General features: G+C 64.7%; 1 protein-coding gene across 1 annotated transcript in view; it reads left to right on the top strand.

Moving 5' to 3' along the window:
- The window catches only part of CASKIN1 (CASK interacting protein 1), a 32,072-nt gene continuing 15,239 nt past the window's right edge, over positions 1-16,833 (top strand). Inside the window, 2 exon segments of the mRNA XM_040590950.1 lie at positions 1-221; positions 15,607-15,658. Coding sequence (XP_040446884.1) covers positions 128-221; positions 15,607-15,658 — 146 coding nt within the window. The 5' untranslated portion in view covers positions 1-127.

The raw sequence follows: 16,833 nt of genomic DNA, 5'->3' as shown, positions 1-16,833 counted from the left end.
CCGCGCCGCGCCGCGCCGTGCCGAGCCGAGCCGCGCCGAGCCGAGCCGAGCCGCCCGCCCCCTCGCCGCGCCGCGGAGGATGCTCGGGCCGTGAGCCCGCAGCCGGCAGCCCCGGCGCCGCGGAGCCATGGGCAAGGACCAGGAGCTGGTGCAGGCGGTGAAGGCGGAGGACGTCGCGGCCGTGCAGAAGCTGCTGCAGAGGCCCAAGCCCGGCAAAGCCAGTGAGTGCTGCGGCGGCGGGGCCGGGCCGGGCCGGGGGGCGCCGCGGGAACGGGCCGGCCCGGGCGGGGGGGCACCGGGGGGCCGGCGGGGCTCGGCGGCTGGGGGCACGCATCCTGCCCGCTGCTCGCGGTGCCCGGCTGGGATGCCGCCCTGCCCGGCCCCGGAGCATCCCCGGCCCATCCTCGGGGAGGGGTGGTGCCGTGGACGTGCCGGGGACCCCCGGCGGTGGCTCGGGGTGGAGGGCGGGGGGGGGGCTGGCGGACGAGCATCCCCGGGCGTTGCGCGGGAGCTCGGCGCTGCACAGGATGGCCCCGCCGGCCCCGGTGCAACCCCCGGCAGGGCCGGGTACCGGCCGGGCTGCCCTTGCCCTGCGCCCGGGGGCAGGTCCCGAGCCCCGGGGGGGCCGGCGCGGGGCTGTGCACCCGGGGGGCTGCCCGGGGCAGGGGCAGGGGGCAGGTGCGTGTGCCCGGAGCGTGTGCGCACGGGGCGTGCGGGTGTGCAGCGGGGCTGCCGGTGCCCGCACACGTTTGCACGGCTCCGTGTGTGTGTGTCAGGGTCTGCGTGCGCGTGTGTGTGTGCCTGTGTTTGGGTGCGTGTCTGTGTTTGTGTATCGGTGTGTACCCTGGCATATGTGTGTTTGGATGTGGCTGTGTTGGTGTTTCTCCGTGTGGGGGTGTTTGGATGTAGCTCCACGGGTATCTTCCCGTGTGCATCTCTGCGGTGGGCTTTGCACGTCTCTACGTGTGCACCCGCGTGTGTGTGCCCAGGCGTGAGGCTGCGGGGGTGTACGTGTGTCTGTACGTGTGTCTCTGTGTGGACGTGTGTGTAGCTCCAGGAGTATCTGCTCTCTGTACCACAGAACTGCTCTGTTGAGGCGCTCCGCCTGGGGCTGAATTATTCATGGTGCTGATGCAGCCGCAGGTTTCAGGCCTGGTTCGTGGGGCCGACCTGGGGGGCCAGGGACCGTCCTTGGGCATGGGCAGGGACCACAGGGAGCACTTGTGTGGCATCAGCTCACTGGGCACACAGCCCCTTCGCCACCGCGCCCTGTGTCCCTCCCTCCCAGGGCCCAGTGCTCCCCGACCCTGGACCCCCGTGGCCCTGCAGCCATGCAGGGCTGGTGTGGTGCCCCCGTCCCAGGGTTGCTCCTGGCTGAGCAGGGTCAGTGTGGTGTCCCCTGTGTCCTGGTGCTAAGCAGGGCTAGCGTGGCATACCCCATGTCCCTGCTGTAGTGCAGGGCTGGCGTGGCATCCACTACGTTGTCAGTGCCACACAGGGCCATTGCGGGGTCCCTCGTGCTGTGCAGGGCCAGTGTAGTGTCCCTCGTGTCCTGATACCGTACAGGGCTGGCATGGTGTCCCCTCTGTCCCCAGTGCCATCATTTCTGTTGCTGCCAAGGGACTGTGCAGGGGGAGGAGAGGCTCCAGCTTAAAGCCCCCGTCATCCCAACCTGCTCCAGGTGCTGCTGCTGCCGCGGCCTCTGAGAGTGGCATGTGGGGATGGGGATGACACCTGGCCTGTGCCCAGCGCTGTCCCCCACACACCCCTCTCCAATCCCCGCTGGCCCGGGTGCACAGCTGGTGTTGCTGTGGCAACGGCCAGAGGTGCCGGAGTGCCACCACCTCCTCCTGCATCCCTCTCCTTCCCAGCCCTGCTTTGCTGCATCTCCCACCCTGGCCGCTCTCCCGCTGCAGAGCCCTCCAGCTGCCGGGCGGGATGGCCACGGGGACCAGCGGTGCTCCCCGTGCTGGGCTCACAGGCAAGGGACAAGGGACACCCAGGGAGGCCGAGCCTGGCCAGCCTCCTGTTGGGGAGATTCCCACTGTGGGCCTGGATGCTTGCCCTGTGCCCTGGCTGGGCTGCGTGTCTCCGGCTCTGCTGAACCCGCTGGTGCTGGGCTGCTCTGGCGTCGCTTCCCTGCAGGACCCGACTCTCCTGCCCGGCAGCAGGGTGCGTGTGTGGCGGTGGGTGCCGTGCCCCAGCCTCGGGTCCCTGAGCACCTCTGGCCGCAGTGGCAGGGCTGGGGGAGCGGTGCACAGTACAGGGTGAGAGCACCAAGCAGGGACTGTCCCCGTGCTGTGGCATCCCCATGTTGCCCTGTCCCCTCCGCACGCGAGTCCCACGCGTGCCTCCGGCACTCTCTGCGCTGCGTGGCACCAGTAAGATTTGTAACTTAGCTCTGTTATCTGGATAATATCCTATTCATGTGGGGTTTAATAAAAGATTTTAAAAATCCCTGCGTGAATTAACGCGGGTTGCTATGGCGATGTGGGGCCCGATTTAGCATGTGGAGTACGAGTTTGTGGGGCCCGGGCTGGCCGCAGCGCGCACCGCGCTTGCTTCCCGGGCATCCATAATTGATGAGGTTGTCTGAAAGTTACGCAAATCAGATGCAGGGATTTGGCAGCAAACTGTTTCCCTCCTTGTCCCCTCCTCCCTGGTGCTACCTCGAAGAATTGTAGTGACTTGGCGTTTTCCCCTCGGTTCCCCAGCTCGGGCACCATGGGATGGGACGGGGCCCTGGGGTGTCCCCAGCAGCAGCCCTGCCGGCCGCACCGTTCCCAGCCTGGGCACCTGGGGCTGTGGGCAGCGAGGCACGGGGCTGCGATGCGCCGTGCTGGGGAACCATGGTTCCTTGTCCATGCTGTGTTGGAGCAGGCTCCTTCCCGGTGAGGCCAGTGTGTTTGTTCACTTTGGAAACTGCTCCTGTGTGGTACCCACTGGTGCCGTAGGAGAGACCTCGAGCCGAGGGTCAGAGCTCCCTGCCCCAGCTTTGCCTCAGGCCAGGCTGCGGGGGCTTTGCAAAGTGCTTCCACATGCAGCAGCTTGGTGTGGCTAAGGAGATGTCCCAGCATGAGGCCCCGTGGTGCCAGGGCGAGCATCTGGTGGTGGCAGGGGCCGGCTGCAGTCTGGCCGTGCAGGTGGGAGCCAGGGCAGTGTCCTGTGGGGCTGCACTGCCCACCCCATGCCTGATCCCTGGTGCCGTCATGGTCCCCCAGGTTGCAGCTGGGGCTTGTGTCCCCGTGTGTTGCTGGAGCTCTGGGTACCTCACTCCAGGACACCCGGGGCTGGGTGAGCCATGCTGCCTGGCTGGGCTTGGGAGCTGGGCATGGTGTCCCACATCCCCTGCACCCTGCTGTGCTGGGCTAACCCAGCCCAGCCTGGCCCCACTGCCCAGGGGTGTGGGTGCCAAGGTGTGGGCAGCTCTCGTGGTGCCCCTGCCCTGGACGGGAGCGCCCCGTTCCCACGCTGCCACCTGCGCAGGGCTCTGCATCCTGCCCTGCGTGTTGCTGCCAGTACCCTCAGCATCCCAGGGCTTATCCCAGCCAGCCCCTAGCTTCGCTGCTGTGCGTGGGGAGCAGGTCCTGCCCTACCCGGGCAGGGACCCCAGTCCTGCTGGCACCACCAGTGCCGCCCAGGCCCCATGGCTGCCTCCGGCCATGCTGCTCCCAGCTCCGGGCCAAGCATGGCAGTCAGAACCCACTACAGTGAAAAGACCAGGACAGGAGCCAGGCGGCCCCCGGAGGGGCATGCGTGGTGTGGGCAGCCTGCCTGGGAGTGGGCAGCAGGGCAGGGACCCCAAAGCTCAGCAACCACCCTGAGGCTCCTCACCCTCTGGGGAGCTGCCATCCTGTGGGGACCCATCCCTGGGTGTGAGTGGAACTGCAGCCGCTGGGCAGGATCGCTGCTTCACCAGCACTCCGGGATGTGGGGGCAGCGGGAAGCAAGAGCCAGACCCCTTGGGGACATGGCCTCCCCAGGCAGGGCCTTGCTGGCTGCTCCTGCCCTCTGGCACGTCCTCCTGCACGGCGGCCAGTTAATTCTGGGTTTTTTTTGCTTGCATTTGATTGCATTAATAATCTCCTCTGATAACAGTATTTAATAAAACCAGGCTAATATGGCGCAGTTAGGAAATGTCTTTGACATTTTACAATTCAATTTCCATGCAGTAAAAGGCAGGGCAGCTGCAAATCCAATTGTGGTGCAGTGCCCAGGGCGCGCGTGGCCAGCAGCCGCCAGAGCTGCCTGGTTCCCCCCCGGCCCTCGGGTAATGCAGGAAGGTTCCCTGGGCCACAGCTGCTTCTAATGGCCCCCACTGCCACTGCCCGGGCACGGGTGCTGGGGCAGCCCCCCCTTACTGGAGGGGAAGCCTGGGCAGGGGGGAGCAGGCGGTGCTTGCCAGGATAGCGGAGCCCCTGGGTGCTGCCAGCCTCTGGAGCCATTGGTGTGGGAGAAAGGGGCTGTGGTGCCAGATCCTGTGGGAAGCTGGGGAGCTGCAAAGGGGTGCTGGGCCCCCCGTGCATTCACTGTCCCATGGCTGGGTGCTGCTCCCGCAGTCCCCTTGATCCCCTCAGCGTGGGTTAAGCGGTGAAACTTCAGGGTGGTGGCTGGGGTGTGCGGGGCGATGCTGTCACGATGCTGTCATGGGGTGATGTTGGTGCATCCCAGGCACGGGGCCTGGGGCTGTCCGGGATGGCAGTCGGGGCCGAGCAGCTCCTGCTGCTGCTGTGCTCAATGGTGTGTCAGCAGGTCCCTTAAACTTCTCGGGGTTCCTAGCCCGTGTGTGAAACCTCACTACTGGCAGGACTTGGCAGGCTGACGCAGGCTGGTGTATGCCAAGTTTCCTTACAGAGGGGGATTATTACTCAGCCTGGGGTGACATCTCATTATTTTACATTTTCTTGCCTCTCCAGCTGGGCTGGAGTTGTGGGTGCAAACCCTCCTCTGCCCCCTGCACCCCCGGTACAGCTCCCATTTTGGTGCCACCGTGGGGTCCCTGTCCGCAGGGGGATGCTGCAGAGGACCTGGGGCTGTTGGCCACAGTGGAGCAGCAGGGCCGTGGGCTGGCAGCTCTGCTCCCAGCTCGAGACTCCCTCGCTGGCCTGGATTTTCTCGCGGCAGTCCTGAATTCACCTGGCTTTACACCAATTAGCCCTTTGCCAGTGGCAGGTGGCCCCTCGTGCCCAGCAGTCTCCGGCAGCCCGGCCCTGGCTATCTCCCTCACAAGGACCTCACTGCCGGGTGCTGTGATGCTCCTTGCTGCCTATGCACTGTGGTGGGGTGATGCTCCCAGGGGTGGCTAAGGACGTGGCAGGACCAGGCTGCACCCGTGGGTGCTCAGGGTGCTGGTGGTGCAGCAGCGTTGGGTGCTGTGGGTTCCCTGAGCCCCCCTCCACAGCCAGCGCGCTGCCAGCCCATTGTGGTTTCCAGTAGCCAAGCTGGCGTCTGGCTCCTCTCCCCTGCGCTGTGCTCCCTTTAACCCTTCCCTCCCCTTCCCAGCTGCTGGGAAAGGCTGCCATCAGCCCCTTCCCTTGGTGCGCCCCCAGCCCCTTCCCGCTCCCCCTGTGCCTGCGGGGCACCGCATGGTGATGCCTGTGGAGTGCGGCTCTGTGGTGCTGTGCCAGGGCCTGGGTGGGTGCCAAAGTGGCGGTGGGCCCTTGGTGATGGTATCATGGCAGGGGGGAGCTGTGGTATTGCTGGTGGGGTGAGCGGTGGAGGGGGCCGCCTGGCTCTGGGGCGATGCTCAGGGCTGTGCTTGCCCATGTTTACCATGGCATGTTTCATCCCAGTGCCAGTGTGGCATGTGCCAGGAGCGGTGTGTGCTGCTGCGCCGGGGCTGGGCATTGCCGGGGCTGGGCATTGCCGGGGCTGGGCATTGCCGGGGCTGGACATTGCCGGGGCTGGGCATTGCCGGGGCTGGGCGCTGCTGACCACCCTGAAGAGCTAGGGCTGGTGAGCCCCTGGGTGGGTGCTGGCTGTGAACTTGCTGCACACTGCCCTTGCCAGCTGGTAGCTAAAGGTGCCTTTCGCAAGCATTCAGGCACTGCTGGGAGACTGTTGGAGAACTAATCTGTTGGTATTTAGTATTTAATGGCTGATGCTCTTTCTGCTGGGCCAGGCTCCCACGGGCGAGGGAAGGGTGCTGGGAAGCAAAACTCGCTCAGGAGCACCTGGGCTCATGCTGGTGCTGCTCCATCACCGTTTTGTGACCCATCTGTGGCTGAGTGTGCCGTGAGCATGGGCTGTGCCAGGCTGGTTGCAGAGCCAGCATGCAGTGCTGATGTCCACCTCTGCCCCGGGTTACCATCCCATCCCGCAGCTGGGACACATGGGACTTGCTCTCCAGTCCCCTCTCCCCAGAGGGACGAGGCCAGTGCAGCCTGCCTGGTGCAGGAGCGATCCCACCGGCGGGCCGGCTCTTCATGCCGGGCTGTGAGGGATCTTTAAGCCGTAATGAAATGTTAATAGTATTTTCCAACTCAATACGGGAGTAGAAAATGAGGTGTTTAACGCTGGGCTCCGCAGCGACAGGAGCAATCAGCCTGAGAAATGGGAAGCCAGGGATGCAGCGCTGGCCTCTGCTTGGCCTGACAGCCCGGTGCTGCCAGACCTGCTCTGCTGATGGACAGGTACCGGTGCCTGGCATGAGCCTTTGGCCAGGGAAGCAGGGTGCCGGGGTGGCATAGGAGCGCGGCTGGCAGAGGAGTGCCAGCTCTGCCTGGGTCTCCTTGGGTCTCACCAGCAAGGTCACTACCTGGTGGGAGCCGAGCAGACGGAGGTGGTTTTGGGGCTGGGGTCCCCCAGGGTGCAGCAAGGTGATGGGACCCTGGCTCTGTGCCCTGCCACAGCCCGTATCAGCTGGTGGAGGGAGTAGGTTGGAGATGGTGACCAAGTAGCTGCCGTGGGCACAGCCCGGACACTGTTTCTCCCAGCACCATGCCTGCCAGCAGCGGGCCGCTGTGCACCAGCCCTGCACTGCCAGCATGCCTGCGTGTGCCCCTCTGCACCCGCGTGCATCTGTGTGCGTGCATCTGCCCCTGTGCGTCTGCGTGTGTCACGTGCTTCTGTGCATCCCAGTGCCCACATCATGTGCCCGTGTGCATCTACCCTGGGCATCCGCGTGCCCGCATCTGTCTCCACTGGCTGCTTTGGCAGTGCCTCCTGCCCGGCCTGGCGTGGGGCTCAGCACCGGGAATGGCTCTCAGCAGCAGTGGCAGCAGCTGGCTGATCCCTTCCAGATGTGGCTGCCGGGAGCCCAGCTCTGTGCTGCCTCCTCGCTGAGACCCACATAGGTTTTTGGTCCGTGGCTGCCGGAGCTGTTGGAGCAGACAAAGCAGCCGCCTGCCCGGCTCCTGCATTGCAGCTGGGCTGTTTACGGCACGCTCCTCGCGGCTGTGCGGCTCCGCAGCAGCTATTCAGCTATTCTCCTGGCTGCCTCCGCTCCGGCGTGCGGATCCTGGGGCTGCCTCTGACTAAGCCTCAGCCCCCGGCAGCAATGAGCCAGGCGGTCCTGCACTGCCCCTGCCAGCCCCCTGCCAGCCCCCGCCATGCTGGAGACACTGGGGATACTGGGATGGGTCCTGAGAGCCCTGCCCTTCCTCTGCAGCGCTGCTAGGCTGTCGGTGGCAGCGTGAGGCCTCTGGCTGGGCTGCCAGTGCTCAGGGCAGTTGCATGGCATCGCCTGGCTGCACATCGCTGCGCTGCCCATGCACCCTGGCAGTAACTGCATCGTCACTGAGCTGCCAGCCCGTGCGCCCACAGAGCTGCCCATTGCCGTGCCGGTCCTGCTGCGGGCACTGCTGGGAACGCCGCAGCGGTGCAGGGGGGGGTGTGGGTGGCCACGGTGCACCGGCACGTGCAGAAACCAGGCTGTGTGGATGGGGACAAACGATGGCACTAAAGGCAACATGTTTAAAATAGACCCTAGGGCCTGTTTTACCCACGTACGGTGTGGGAGCTCAGCACTGCAGCAGTGCCTGTTGCCCTCTGATTTATCTGGGCCACCTGCATGCACACACATGCACATGCATGCACATAGGCACGTGCTCTGTGTCCACCGGGGAGCTCCCCGCCACTTCCCAGCGACATTGAACTGGGTTCGTGGGAGGCCAGATGACAGTGACTGCTAGTTAATGATGCTTTAAGATACACAAAGCCACTGATCCCTCTCTGCAGGCCAGCATGGCTGGGGTTGGCCCTCCCTGGCCCCGCAGAGGAGGCAGGGATGGGGAGGAGGTGGGGAGGGTGGGGATGGGCAGGATCATCTCTGCCACGGGGTGGAGGTGAGTGGTGCCAGCATCTGCCCCTCTCTGCTCCCGTGTCCTGGGCGGCCTCTGCTCAGGCACTGAGGATGTGCAGTGCCAGTTGTGCTGGGACGTGGACGCAGTGATGGATGGGTGGATGCAGACTGGCAGTGGCCCTGAGCAGCCACATCCCATCCCCTGCTGTGGCAGCCTCACTGTGCTGGTGGTGACTCGTTCCAACCAGGCTGATTACTGAAAATTACCTGTTTGCCACCACCCCAGCGTGGGGAGAGCAGGCTGTCAATTAAGGCTCTGTGGAAGCGACACCAACATGCATTTCCGCAGAGACGAGGGTGGGCGTATGGCTGGCACCGGGCTGGCAGTGATGGGTGCGATAGGGCTGGTGCAATGCTTGTTGCTGGTCCCGTGGGGCTGAATGTGACACCTTCTGTCCCACCTGTGGGGCCAGAGCCGATGCATCGCTGCACTGCCTGCCCCCCTGCCTGTCCCTGCTGCCAGCTTCCCTGCATCCCCAGCTACACGGGGCCGAGTCACCGGCAGCCTTTGCAAGGCAGGGCAGCATGGCACTGTGTGTGGTTCAGGGGTCAGTGGGTTTGCTGGCAGCCCGGAGTGGGCAGGGGGCTGCCAGCACTTCACAGGCAGCAACCCTGTGCCCGTCGGAAGCACCTGCAGAGCCGGGGGGCTGCGCGGCTGAGCCCCAAACTGGGGCTGAGGGAGGCCCTGCAGTGCTGGGGGCGTCTGGCTGATGCAGCGTGGCTCGGCCAGGCTCCACGGCACCACACAGCAAAGGTCAGGTGAGGATACGGCTCGGTGATGCAGGGAGAATGGGAATGCTCGTGGGAGCCACTTGGTGGGCACCTCTGACCCGGCACGGTGCTGGTGGGCACCATGGGGTGCTGGGTCACCTGGCCAGCTTCAGTCCTAGGATTTTAGTGGGTGGGCTCTGCCTTGGGTACCCACGTCCCCTGTCCCTGCCTGCCCAGGCAGCCCACAGGCTCAGCCACTCGTCCTCCCTTAGAATCAAAAAGTTTCCCTTTTTTAAACAAAAAAAAATCACAGAGGAGTCCCCACTGCCTCTTGAAAGCTGTATTTAAGTTGCTTCATCCCGGCCTCAGGGGACAGCCCTGCGCTGCTGCAGCACCATGACTCAGGCTGCCATGGCCTATTGATTTTGAAGGGAAGATTTCTCCGCTCCCCAGGGAAGGTTCTGTGCAAGGGCTGGGTGTTCCGGACTGCCAGCAAGTGTGCTGGGCACAGGGCCAGCATCCCCCAAAAGTGCCTTGGGATTTTGGGAATGGCTTGTGATGGGCACTGGGGCACCCAGCTGTGGGTGTCCAGCTATGATGGGCCCTGGGGTGTCCAGCTGTGGTGAGCAGTTGTTATCCAGCTGTGGTGGGCATTGGGGTGTCCAGCTGTGATGGGCAGTTGCTATCCAGCTGTGGTGGGCACTGGGGTGTCCAGCTGTGATGAGCAGTTGTTATCCAGTTGTGGTGGGCACCAGGCTGTCCAGCTGTGGTGGGTTCTGGTCTCAATGGGTCCATCCCATCTCTGCCACCTCCTTGCCCCAGGCAATCCCTTCCCATGCAGCCAACAGCCTTCGAGCTTCCCGGTGCATTATTTATACAGTCAAAATCGATCAGAAGATGATAACAGCTTCATTAGCATCTGAACATCGCTTCGGCCTCGGTGCTTGGCACGACCTTGGCTGCAGGAGTACAAGCTTTTTGCTGTCTGACAGTGGTGAGGACTGGCTCCCCGCATCCCCATCTCCATCGGACCCAGCTGGGGCTGTTCCAGCCACCTCTGTGGGGCTGTGTGTGGCCACACACTCTGCCCGTGCACACACCCCCATGGGGACCCCACAGCAGGGACCCCCTCCTTGCTGTGAGGAATAAGACCACTTGTGCCAGGGCTCCTCGTGCAGCGAGTGCTTGCAGCGCCTGTTGTTTGCGTGGCGCTCGTCAGCAAGGATATAATTAAGAGCAGCTATTTTGGATGCTTCCTTTATCCGGCAGCTCACAGCAATGCTGCTGCAGGGTCCTCCCCCCTCCTCCTAAACAGGAGCTTGGCTTTGCCTTGAATATCTTCCCTGTGGATACTTGGTGTCATCCTGCTTGTGGGGTCCTGGGGGTCCCTGTTGTGTGTGCAAGGGGACACGTGAGGTCCTGCTGGCCACATGGGCTGGGGAGGGGGGAGGTGGCAGGGATGGTGGGGCCAGAGGAGAGGGAGACCACTATAGTGGGGTGATGGAGGGGATGGGGAGGAGGATTTGAGGGGTTGCCCTGGCTCATTTGCCATTGCTGCCAAGCTGGGAGGGGGCAGTGACGGCTTTCCCCTCATTAAGTAGATGTTGATTTAGCGGAGGCTGGAGCCATCTGCTCGGAGCAGCCGCCGGCTCCCAGTGAGCTGGCGCAGCACTGCTGGGGGGAGCTGGGCGAGGATGTGCTTTGTCAGCGGGGGCTTGGCCGGGAGCCCCTGCGCCCCAGCCGGGCATCGATCACTGCTGGCGCTGTACTGGCTGCAGATGCAGGGGGCTGGTGCATGAGCACGCCAATAGGTGCTGTGTGGCCCCGCTGCTGGGAAGGGAGAGCAACTGAGCAGTCCCTCCATGTGTGGCCGTCGCCTCAGACGTGTGCAGGGACAGGGCTGGAGCAGCTGGGCATGGAGGTCTCCCTGTGGCATGTGCCAGGGTGCCCAGAGCTGTGGCTGGGCATGGGGTCTCCCTGTGGTGTGCACCAGAGTGCCTGGAGCAGCGGTTGGCCATGAGGGTCTCCCCATGGCGTGTACCAGGGTGCTTAGAGCAGTGGTTGGCCATGAGGGTCTTCCTGTGGCACGCACCAGGGTGCCTGGAAGCAGCAGTTGGGCATGGAGGGTCTCCCTGTGGCATGCACCAGGGTGCCCAAAGCAGTGCTTAGTCATGAGGGTCTCCCCGTGGCGTGCACCAGGGTTCCTGGAGCAGCGGTTGGGCACAAGGGTGTCCCCATGGCATGCACCAGGGTGCCCAGAGCAGCTGTTGGGCACAGAGGTCTCCCCAAGGTGTGCGCTGGTGTGCCCAGAGCTGTGGTTGCAGGGGGTCAGGGTGATGCACAGCCAGACCCTGGGGTCGGACAGGGCAGCTCCCTGGTACCCGCCCAGCCCTGCACGTGCAGCCGATGCGTGCGTCACCTGCCATCGCGGTGCCCGCCCGGGGCTGTCGCTGCGGCGGGGCGGCAGGCACAGGCCGGCACGTGCCAGGGGAGGCCGGTGCCGGCGAGGAGCTCGCTGCATGCAGAGCGCCAGGCGGAATTCAAGCGTGCATTTAGCTACCGTGATTCTTGTCTTTAAGTAAAGGCATTTCTGGGAGTAGCGGCTGGGCTGAGCTCCCCGCGGCGGTGTTTACTCGCAGCAGACGCTGTTTGTAGTCGGTGTCTATGGCAGACGGCAGCGGCAGGAGCCGTGGGCTGGAGCCGGACCCAGTGGTGCCAGAGCTTGCTGGAGGCAGCGCAGCGTTCCCCTGGCCTGGGGCCTGCCTGACCCTACTCAGCACCATCAGGCCTCTCAGGATGCTCACAGGGTGCAGGGCGCCCCAAGAGCTGAGAGGTGGTGGTGGGGGGGGGGCGGCTGTGCCATGGGGCTGCGATGCAAGGGGAGCCCTGTGCTCCCGCGTGGCATGACCATTACCTGAGCAGCCCCTGGGGAGCAAAGAGGGGACACTGGGGTGTCACCAGTGTGGGGCTCAGACGATCTGAGCAAGGACCCCAGTGCTGGGGTTGCCATTGTCCCTCTGTGCTGCAACATCTGCCTGATGGCTCCAGCATCCACCTCTGAACGGACAGGGCAGGACGGCGCCCATGGGTGCTCGCGGGTGCTCGGTGATCTCTGTCACCCTGCCAGCGATCCCAGCAGGGAGGATGGCCAGGGACATGCTCGGTGCCTGCTGGCAGCGTGGCTGTGCAGGAGCCCTGTTCTCCTCCCCGCCGTGCCTGTCTCCTTTTGTGGCTGGTATTTTTAATTGGCAGCGCTCTCAGGTCCTTTCCCTCTCCCTTGTTAGCGGAGCAGTTTTCCTTGTGCTTCCCAGATGTTAACAAGCTCTCCCATGTCTCGGTGCCCCCAGACAAGCTGCAGATCCTGCAGTGGGGCTGATGTGGCCCTGGGCTGTGGGTCTGGCAGCATGTTGGGGTGCCCGTCCTGCTCCCCCTGCCCAGGGAACTGGGAGCACCCAGCTGCAGCAGGGCTTGCCAAGAGCCTGGTTGGGCTCCATGCTCTGGCTGCAGTGCTGCGCCCTTTTTGCCAGGCTTCCAATGCTGTGCTGTACAAGTGCGCTCCTTCGTTACAGGAGGGGCTTAATTCCTGGGCGGTGGGACCATGAGGTAAGGGTTTTGCTCGCAGCCCCTCAGGAGCTTTGGTGGTGCTGGCTGATGTGGCAACCGCTGCTTTCCCTGCCCTGCAAAGCTACTGTCCCTCAAGGGCCCTGGTGCTGGTGCAGACACAGGGTTGATTCTCCACTGGTACCATGCCAGCTCCCACCGTCTGGGACCTTGGGCTGGCCCTGCGGGGATGCCAGCCGCTGCACCATCATCAGTACCACCATCCACACCTCACCATGCTGCCAGGCAGCTGGCAGCACCTGGGGTGCTGCACCAAAGGAGGACATGAGACCACCTGGCTGCTCCCCAGGGGACCCAACAGACCCATGCTGCACCCAGAGACCTTTTCCCGGCAGCACTTGAAGTCACGCCGGGGCCTGAGCTCACCGCAGCCCAGCACGGGGCACTGGTAGGCTGGCGGCCGCTGCCAGAGCTTTAATGAAAGTCAAACCGCTGCGTGGCTGGAAGTCACTGACTAAGCACTTGGCACGGGCGTTGATGGAAGTGCTAAACAGATTTTGGCAGCCACAGCCTCTCCTGCAGGTGCAGGGAGGAGAGATTCACTGCTACGGTGTGTTCGGCTGATGCTGGTTTGGCCAGTGCTGGGGGCTGCCGGCACACACCTGGGGGTCGGTGTCGCGGGGCGTTAGCAGTGATGCCAACGACGTCACCGCTGCACCCCGCAACGCCGATCCCCAGGCATTGCTCCATCCCAGCCCCTCGCTGGGAGCAACCCGTGGGAAAGGCCAGGCACCGCAGACCTGCTGACATCCGTCCGTCCGTCTGCAAGGACCGGTTAGCCGGAGAGGGGCCCCTCTCGGGGCCGGAGATTGGAGCCAGTGCCGGGCACGGTGCCGCTCCTGCGCCCGCCGGCTCCTTTTGTCCACTGGCTATTTGCATCCCTGGGGGGTGGCTCGGCCCCCTTCTCCTGGGAGCTGCTTTTTGGCGCGGGGCAGCAGCGGAAGCGGTCCTGGGCTCCTCTCCACCGGCACTGAATGGCACCTTTGTTGGGGAGCCTGGCGGCAGCTCGGGGCTGGCGGGGACCCACTCGGCCCCGTCCGCTGCGGTCGGTCCCGGTGCCGGGGGGCTGTGCCCGCCGGCAGCGTCCAGTCCTTCCGAGCACAGGGATGCTGCAGCAGGAATGGGATGTGGGGGCTGTTCCCTGGGCCTGGCCACCCCGATGGGGATTTGTTGCTGGGGTGGTCTGTTCGTGTGTTAATTGAACTGTGGGCTGCCGGGGCAAGGGAGGCTGCGTCATCGCGTGGGGCTTGGGCTGGTGGCACTTGGTTTGCTGGAAGGAGGGTGAGTGGGGCTCCCTGCGGGTACCCCACAATGACCCTGTCCCTCTGCATGCCCTGGGGATCCCATGGTGACCCTATCCCTCTGCATGCCCTGGGGACCCCACAGTGCCTGGTCCCTCTCTGCACACAGGGACCCTGTGGTGCCCCTGTTCCTCCCCACACCTTGGGGACCCCATGACGCCCCATCCCTCTGTGCACCCAGGGGACCTTGTGGTACCCCCGTTCCTCCTCACACCTTGGGGACCTCACGGCGCCCCTGTCCCTTCCCGCACTGTCATCCCACAGCCACCCTGTGGCACCACGTGCGGTGCTGGGGAGGTGGTGGATGGAGACTGATTGTTGTGGCTGTTCCGAAGCCATGCTCTGTAGCTCTTGCCCATCAGCACCAGTCTGTGTCATCGTTAGCAAATGTCCTGCAGCTCCGACTGTCGAGTGGCCGATGGAGCGCGGGAGGGAGCCGGCACTGGGTGCCAGAGCTTGGGAGTCTCTGCATGGGCAGGGAGAAACCCCTGCCACTGCCGCGGCTGCCCCTGGAACCATCCACCACGTGTGGCCCAGGCAGCATTGGCTCAGCCTGGCACCGCTCCCCAGGCTTGTGGGTCAGGGCCGGGCACAGCCGCCTTCCCTGCTGCCGGTGGCCCCCGTGCTCCATTTGCTGACACAGCCCTTTGTGCCAAATAATTGAATACCACAGTGGGATGCTGACAAGGAGACGCAGTACAGGGGGAGCGAGCAAGGCCATGGTCATGGTGCACCGGGAGCGTCCCTCTGGCCCTGCATCTCCTTTCCCTGCCTGAAGTCACCCCTTCCAGCCGGCTTCTCCCAGCGAGTGCTTGTCGCTGGCACTTGTCCCCCGCACGCTTCCTGCTGAGCTGCCGGGGAGGGGACGGCCACCCCTTCTCCCTGCCGGGCCGGGCAGCCTTAGAATTACAAGCTCAGGGCAGTGCCGATGCCGGCTCGCTGTGGTGGCCACGGGGGCTGCTCCGTGGTTCCTCACCCCGGGGCTCTGCCATGCTGCAGCCACCCTCCCCTTCCTCCTCCTCCTCCTCCTGCTGCGGCTCCCCGCTGGGGGCTGCAAGGAAGAGCAGGCTCACTGGAAAGCCTAACTGGCATTTTTCGGTTAAATCTTATGTAAATCTGGCTCTATCCTTCCTCGTGGTGCTAATTGGATTGCCCCGAGGTGGGTGGTTTATTTTCCCATGCAGGCAAGCCTGGGGTGAGAGTGGGGCGGTGCTGGGGGGGCTGCAGGGGCAGGGGGCACGCTGGGGCACAGGGGAGCGTGCCGAGCTCCCTGCTCTGCCAAAGCAGCCTGGCCCGGTGGCTCGGTGCGGCACTGGGGCCATGCCAGAGCCCCAGTGAGTCGAAGGAGCCAGGGAGGGAACCCCAGGCAAACCCCCCGCAGCCCAGGCAAACAGAGACCCTGGTGCCGGGAGAGTCCCTCGGACCCTGCTGCCGCCAGCGGGGACCCCTCCACCCCGAGCCCTCCGGCCTGCAGCTGCCTGCAGGCTCGGGCAGCCCTGCACAGCACCATGCTGCGCCCCAGCCCAGGCTGCAGAGCTGCAGGGAGCCGAAACCTTGGTGGGGAGGGAAACCTGGAGCTGCAGCCGCGTCACCTCTCCAGGGCACCCTGGGTCCCTGCCCCAGCGGCCTCCCATGCTGCTCTAACATGCTGTCCCCTTCCCTCCCTCCTAGAGCTCCTCGGATCAGCAAAGAAAGTCAACGTCAACTTCCAAGACACCGACGGGTGAGTGGGAGCCCCGTGCCCGGGCATGCATGCAGTGGGGTGCGTGGGCAAGGGTGCACATGCCGTGCGGTACAGAAAAAAAGGGTGTGTGTGCCATGGGGTGCTGTGGGCAGGGTTGTGCGTGCTGGGGGATGCATGCATCACAGTGGGCAGGACTCTCATGTCTGTGTGGGCATGTTGGGCTCTCTGGAGCGATGAAGTCCAGATGTTGGGGTCCAAATGGACGAGGGCTCTCATTCCTGTTAGCCAGCGTGGCTGAGCCTTGCCTGCACCCTTGAGCCAGTGGGCTGGCGTGTAGCAGCTGTGGGCGTCAGGGGAGGCAGGAGGTGAGGGCTGAAAGGCAGAGGGAGAGCTGTGCCCTGGGGGTGCCTGGCTGGCCCTTCCCCAGCTCTGCTGCAGGCTCGGGGCTCTGTGGGTGCTGTGCAGGGAGCAGCTCTGCAGGGCACTGGGCAGGTGAGCTGTGACCCCGCTGGGCTGCTTTGCAGCTGGCATCAGGTGGGGGGTAGCAGGGGAGGGGGCTCTGCGCCTGCTAATTCACACTCATGAAGCTGGTGGTGCAGGGTGGCAGCCGGAGCGCCGTGGAGAGGGGGCAGCGGTGGTAGTGGGGAGCACTGCTTGCAGAGCTGGCCAGCAGCCGCTCCCGGCCCCCGGCTCCCCCTGCCCCGTGGTCCCCCCATGGAGTGGGGCAGCAGGATGCGGGCCAGGGTGATGCCACTTGGGTCCCCGGGGACAGCTCTGTTGTGGCTGTGGAAATGGCAGTGAGCGGTGGGGCCAGATAGGGTCAGTAATGGGAGGGCATGCCCTGGTGACACACAGCCGCAGCGGCCTCTGTCCCTCCTCATCGTCACCCTGAGCAGGGCCCTGGCACCGGGGCGGCGGCAGTGGTCATCCCCTGGTACCTGCCGGTGCATTGGCTCTGCCAGCCTATGTGTGTGCACGTGTGTGTGTGTGTGCATGGGTGCATGCAAGCGTGTGGCTGTGCAGCTGAGTGTGCGTGTGCATGCAAGCGTGGCTGTGCGAGCCAGCGTGCATGGCGGTGGGAGCGCGCATGCCAGCCAGCGGTGGGGCGGCCGCGTGGTGCTGCCTGCGTGGGGCAGAGGCTGGAGGGCACAGTGTGGGCAGGGTGAGGGGGTGCATCACCCCACAGACCACCTCGTGCAGTGGCTGCCGGAGAG

This window comes from Falco naumanni, chromosome 4 (genome assembly GCF_017639655.2).
Source record: "Falco naumanni isolate bFalNau1 chromosome 4, bFalNau1.pat, whole genome shotgun sequence".
Classification (NCBI taxonomy): Eukaryota; Metazoa; Chordata; class Aves; order Falconiformes; family Falconidae; genus Falco; species Falco naumanni.
The sequence above is the reverse complement of the archived record's forward strand: the minus strand, read 5'-3'. Positions and strand labels throughout refer to the sequence as shown.